A 6,801-nucleotide genomic window follows, 5' to 3' on the forward strand; every position below is an offset into this window, starting at 1 on the left:
TGTTGAACCATCCCTCCAACTATGGGATGAAACCTACTTGATCATTGTGGATGATCTGTTTGATGTGTTCTTGGATTCAGTTTACAAGTATTTTATTGGGTATATTTTTGCATCTATGTTCTTGAGGGAAATTGGTACATAATTATCTTTCTTCTTATCCTGGCAATGATATGTAGTAAGGAGAATACTCACCCATTGCTGGTGCGAGTGCAAGCTGGTAGAATCACTGCGGAACTGGGAAGGTGGTTCCTCAGGAAGATGGGAACCAATCTATCTCAAGACCCAACTATACCACTCTTGGGCATTTATCCAAAGGACACTCCATCCTATCACAAAGACACTTGGTTAACCATTTTTTCTTTTTCTTTTTCTTTTTTCCCCTTTCCTGTAAATTAGCCCATTTAGTGCAGGCCTGGCAGGTCTCAGACGGTAGGGCTTCTTCTGGTCTTTCAGTTCCTCCAGTCTTCTGATGGCAGACTTCACTGTGACTGCAGAAGTGGTATTGTAGGTCCAGGCCCCACCGGCCACTGTTTTCATGCAGGAGCCACAGTGCCAGAAGCCAACGGCTCGTCTCTTCGTCTTGGTCTTGGCACAGAAGGAGCAAGTGTACTTGGCGTGCTGGCTGACCTCAATTTTCTTCACCATTTTCCAGAGGGAGGCACCATAGCGGGTCCCGTATTTCAGGGCAATCCTGACCTTCTTGGTGCATTGACCCCAAGCCCAAGCCTGAAGAGGACGATTGGTTACCCATTTCAATGCCTATCTATGCATAATAACCAGAAATTTGAAACAACCTAAATGTCCCTCAACAGAAGAATGGATAAAGAAAACGTGATACATTTACACAATAGAGTGTTACTCCATCATTTTTTAAAAATGAAATCATAAAATTTTTAGACAAATGGATGGAACTAGGAAAAAGACTCATCCTGAGTGAGGTATCCCAGTACCAGAAAGACAAATATAGTATATATTCATTTATATGTGGATATTAGCTGTTAAATCAATGATAACCAAGCCACAATCTGTAGAACCCAGAGGGCAGATATAGAGTACGGGATCAGAGGGTAGATAGATAGATCTTGTATGTTAGGATAAAGAAATAGAATAGATAATTATGGGTGGATGAATGGGCAGGTAGAATTGGAGGATTGAGTGGAGAGACAAAGGGAGGGAGAGACAGTTAAAATTAAGGGACACTTGAAAGATGGCATAAAAACTTAATATAGTAGAAGCTTCTTAATATATATACAAATATGAAGGTGTGAAATTGCCAAGTAATGGGGGAGACAGTCCCATTTGGCCATCTCTTGTTAGCAAATGAAGGTTCCTATGCTAATTGGATTATAGCCAATTGAGCTGTTGGCCAAAGGGGCCCTGTGGAAATCCCCCAAACAACCCAGGCTGTTACCAAAATAATAGGTTGCTCTCCCCAAACTAATAGCAAGTCCCCGCTGATGAAGACACCTACCTAACACATGAACATGGAGAGCCTTCACCACTACATGCTAGTGTCTTTGGTACAGGAAGGCACTCTTCTCACTACCAAAAGAGAAACATAAACACTAAGCCACCCACAAACCTTTTGATCTACAATGGTGTCCTGCTCGCAAGATATACTAGGACACAAAGCCCGTGGGAGTGACCAAGCAATATCTATCTGATTTGCCTTAGGCTCACTCCACAAGATGGAACCCATACCCAACACTGCTTGGATCACATAGCCCAGGCATCTAGAGTGAAACCAAACCCTGCTGTTTGAAAAAGAAAACGTCGTGATCAAACAACTCCTAAAGATATCAGCAATACTCATAGATCAGTGCCTTATTCAGCCATCATCAGAGAAGCTTCCTCCCTCAGCAGATAGGAACAAATACAGAGACCCAAAGCCAGACACCGTGTAGAGAGAGACCTTGGAAACTCTCATCCCCAAATGTCGTATTTCTATCAAATCCCTCCCCTTAGAGCTCAGGAAAACCCGTGGAAGAGTGTGAGGGTGACAGGGAATGAGCACACTGAGAAGATGCTCTAAATCAACACGAACAAAGCTCATCTGAAGCAGCAAGCACAGGGCTGCACGGGTCTGCACCAGGTCCTCCGTGTTATGTCCTACAATGTAGGGTTGCTGTGAGCTTCCTGAGTGTGTGGATGAGCGGGTCTCTGATTCTTGTCCCTTCTCTTGGGCTCTTTTCCTTCTGTTGGTTTGCCTTGTCCAATTTGGTACGATAGCTTTGGTTTTATCTTATATTTTATTTTGTTATCTCTTAGAAGGTTGTTCTTTTCTAGTGAGAAAATGGATCCAGATGGTAGGGGGAATGGGAAAGAACTGGAAGTAGTAGGGGGAGGGGAAGCTGTAATCAGATATATTAAGTGAGGAAAAGGAATCTACTTTCAATAAAAGGAAAAGAGAAAGAAAAGAAATCACATGATGCATCTTTGCCAGTCACAATGGAATGAAACTAGAAATCGCAGCAGAGCGGAAACTGGAAAATTCCCAGGCCTAAACAGTGAATTATGAGGACATTAAAAAGTACCTTGGCATAAATAAAAATGTAAATACCAGGTGTCAAATTTAATAACACAGGTACTAGAGGGATGGTTCAGGGGTCAAAACTACAAGCTGTTCTTGCGGAGGACCCAGGTTCAATTAATTCCCAGCACCCACATGGCCTCTCAGGACCATCTGTAATTTCAGCTCCAGAGGATCTCATGCCCTCTTTTGCCCACCCCATCATGGACACCGGATATGAATGTGGTTCACAGACATTTATCCAGGCAAAACATCCATACACATAAAAAATATAAAAACCCAATTTATTAATAGTCCCAATAGGAAAATTTTAGTTATCAACACACTGAATGAAAGAAAATCTTTCTTCTTTTTGTAAAAAATAAATTATTTATATATTCACTTGAAACCCCAATACCAACACCCCCCCCCCAAAGAAAATCTTAAATAAACTCATCTTAAGGTAATAGGAACAAAATGAGCTAAGTTATGGTCACAGATGGGAAGGCACAATAAAGCTGTGAATGGAGGTCAGTGAACAGTAGAAAGCAGAGAAGCAGTTGACCAAGGTCAGGGAAACCGTTAGTTGGTTCTTGGAAAACACCAAATTAAAACACAAAAACAAATGAGCAATGAAAACCTGAGCAAGAGAATTTAATACATATTTGCAGTGAAAGCACAAATAACCAATAAGTGTATAAGAAGATGCTGACCATCCCCGATCATCAGGAGATAAGTAAGTCAAAGTTGTAATGGGATAGTTCCTCAGAAGCATAGAAAGGCCATTACTGAGAGTCAGAAATTTCCTGTGATGACGAGGATGGGCAGGAATTGGAACCCTTGGAGAGATGCCTCTGCAACTCCAGCATTTTCCACGAAGCATCAGGACCTGAGATTAGATCTCCAGATGCTACCTTAAAGCTGGGCCGAGTAGCGCCTGTAGTCTCAGCACTCCTGTGGCAAGATGGAAAAGAAAAGCGGGAGACATCTGGAACCCTGTAGGCCAGCTAGCCTGCGTGTGTAGCAGTGAAGAAGAGAGACAGTCTCAAACACGATGGCAGGGTGGACCAACACCTGAAGTTGTCTTCTAACCTCTACACGTGTACCATGACTCTACAGTCACATGTGTGTATGTGATGTGTGAATGTGTAATATGTATGTATGTATGTATCCATGCATGCATGTATGTATGTATGTATGTACAGAGAGGGGATTTTAAAAAGAAAGGAATTGGAACCCCTGGGCAGTGCTAGCCAGAATATGAAAAGGTACCCACACAAATGGAAAATAGTGAGGCAGCTCAAAAAATAATAATTAAAGTATAAATACCATAAGGTCTAGCAATTCCACTTTCAGACGTTCCCCCAAAGAATTGAAAACACACACAGAGAAAAATGTTTCTGCACCAAGGCTTTCAGTAGCCTTACTCAGACTAGAAGAAAGGTAGAAGCAACTAAAGCTGAATGGTGAAAGAAATACAGAGCTTAACAAAATGTCCATGGAAGCAAGCCCCGTGCAAGGACACCACCAGCTGACCTGCCAAAGGGAAGAGGGAAATCTCACAGGGGTCCACCCACTAGATGAGGAGCTGGGTAAGCAAAGGCTGCTGAGGGAGGCAGGATCAGTTTTCTCTCAGGCCGAGCCCCCCATTGGTTAGCCATTCCTAAGCGGTGAGCCTCAACAGGAGTACATCCGGGACTCAGTATAGCATGCTCACCTCAGGGCTTACGGATCGGAGAGGAAGCTAAGGAATGCAGGTGGGTCAGAGGCGAGTGAATTGCTATGATATAAATACAGTACTTGGGTAGGGGTGTAAATTTTTCAAAAAATAAGACTTTCAATTTTAAAACATAACAGACAGCCGGTTTTTAAAAAAGAAAATGTAGTATATAGACACCTTGACAAGTCATCCAGTCTTATAAAGAAAGAGAATTCTGACACATAGTTGAGTCAAAGCTGTGGAGACTGAGGCCATCTCTGAAGTAAAGGGGTTTGCTCTCATCACTGATGTTCGATAGAAATGGCCCAGGGCCTGGACACATTTCTGTAGCTGCCAGCAACTGAGTTACAAAGCAGTTAGAAAAATGCCTTTCACACCTATAAGCCGAGAACATTTGGTGTAAACCATTTATGTGGCATGTCAGGGTGTCTCTCATCAACACACTACAGCACAGATAGACTCTGAAGACTCTACTCTCGAAGCCAGTCACAAAAGCAAAAACAAACAAACAAAAAACAAACCCCCACGCAAATGTAGTTCTCTGAGGGATTTACTTCACTAAGACTCACAGACTGAAGGCAGACAGTGGGCGTGGGGGGAGAAAATGGGGCGTGGCTTAATGAAGTCAGTATTACTTGTGTAAGAGAAAGAGAGTCTTGCCGGGTGGACTAGGACAAGCCTTTAGTCCCTTAGCAGGCAGATCTCTATGAGTTGGAGGCCAGCCTGGTCTACACAGAGCCTGGTCAACGGAAAGAGTTCTTGGCCAATGGGGACAACATACTGAGACCGTATCTCAAAAAAGAGTTCTATAGAACATCTACATAAATGAAATATCCTAATTACCACAAAATGAGCATGAAATGGTTAACATGATATATATATGTATATATGAATATATATATGTATATTCACTGAAACGTTAAATAACTTTAAGATTTCTCAGTAAGTCATCTCTAAACTTATCTGACTTAGACATATATACTTAGAAATACTTAGATACATTTCTCTCCCCAAGTAATGCTGTTTTTATTACTGTGGAGGCCTATGGATGTCCTTTAACATTGTTGTGACTTGGTTTCTATTGAAAATAAACATCAGGGATGGAGAGGTGGCTTGGCAGTTAGGAGCGCTTGTTGTTTTTACAGAGAATCTCACAAGGTGGTTTGGCTAATAACCAGCAACAGAGGACCAGTGCTCTCTTATTTCCATGACGAGTATCAAGGCATGCAGGTAGTATACATACACGCACACACACATTAATGCAAACCCTCGTATACATGGGAGAGGATGCGCTTAGTCCTGCTGCAACTTGACGTGCTAGGGTGGGTTGGTACCCATGGTGGGGGCTTCCCCTTCTCCTCAGAGAAGGAAAGGAGGTAATTGGGGGAAGGAATGTGTGAGGGTGGAACTGGGAGGAGAGGAGGGAGGGGCTGCAATTGAGATGCAAAGTGAATCAATCAATCAATCAATCAATAAATGAAAAAATCTCAAAGTCATTTTAAAACACCCACAACAGAGCCCTTTTGAACAAGAGACACACACGATAATGCAGTTAGAAGTCTTGAGACCACTGCTTGGCACCTAGTGGGCTCTCAGTAATGTCCATCGTTGTCAGTGGGGTCTGATTCAGTGTCCTTGTATGTTATAGGACATTGCATGACTGGCCAGGCTTCTTACATGTTTAAAATTATGATCATCACAAAACTAAAGTGATTTCCATTTTTTTCTTTACAAGAAAACAAATCGAAAGTAGATTAGATAGATGACAAACCTTCGAGTGTCTGTCCTGTTTCTAACTCTGTGGCTAAGGACTGGGGCAGGGTGCAGGAGGCTTCGGCGCTGCCGACAGGGACAGCAGGGAGATCCAACCTTGAGCAGTATGCAACCACTTGGGCTGGCCCAAGTATGGAGGTGGGACCAGCCTCTCCCTGGACGTAGATGTGACAATGACTCCTTGGGGAAATTAGTCTTCCACTTCTCCTGGCGCGGCAGCACCGTGTCAGGGGAAAGATTGGAGACTTGAAGAATAGTGGGGTGTGGAGGGTGAGGGAAAAGGCACTCTTCAGCAGTACTTAGGAGTGCAACAAACCCAGGGCTGCTCAAAACGACCTACCTGTGAAACAGACCCTCTGTCCTGGTTAGCTTTCTGTTGCTATGATAAACACCATATCGTGACCCAAAGCAATTTGGGAAGGAGAGAATTTATTTCAGCTTACACTTTACGATCCATCACGAAGGGATATCAAGGCCAGAACTCAAGGTAGGAACCTGAAAGACCATGGAAGAGCACTGCCCACTGGCTCCCTCCTCAGGCCTGGCTCAGTTTGCTTTTCTGTACCACCCAGGACCACCTGCCCAAGGGGGTGGCACCACCCACAGTGGGCAGGGTCCTTCCACAGCAATCCTGAATCAAAAAAATGTTCCCCAGACTTACGTACAGGCCAATCTGATTGAGGCATTTTCTCCACAGAGGTTCCCTCTTCACAGAAGACTTCAGCTTCTGTCAAGTTGATGAAAAAAACAGAAGTAGCCCAAACCACGCAGCAAACGTCATTTTCTTGTTGGCAGCCAT

The 6,801-nt window shown here is 43.4% G+C and overlaps 1 protein-coding gene across 1 annotated transcript; it reads right to left on the bottom strand.

Moving 5' to 3' along the window:
* Nucleotides 1–345: 345 nt before the first annotated feature.
* Nucleotides 346–6,459, bottom strand: LOC116895791 (60S ribosomal protein L37a-like). The gene is made up of 3 exons (XM_032896934.1): nucleotides 6,446–6,459; nucleotides 3,424–3,463; nucleotides 346–726 (listed from the first exon to the last, which is right to left on the bottom strand). The coding sequence occupies exons 1-3, from the start codon at nucleotides 6,457–6,459 to the stop codon at nucleotides 346–348; spliced, it is 435 nt and encodes a 144-aa protein (XP_032752825.1).
* Between the last annotated feature and the right edge of the window lie 342 nt (nucleotides 6,460–6,801).

This window comes from Rattus rattus, chromosome 3 (genome assembly GCF_011064425.1).
Source record: "Rattus rattus isolate New Zealand chromosome 3, Rrattus_CSIRO_v1, whole genome shotgun sequence".
NCBI classification, from domain to species: Eukaryota; Metazoa; Chordata; class Mammalia; order Rodentia; family Muridae; genus Rattus; species Rattus rattus.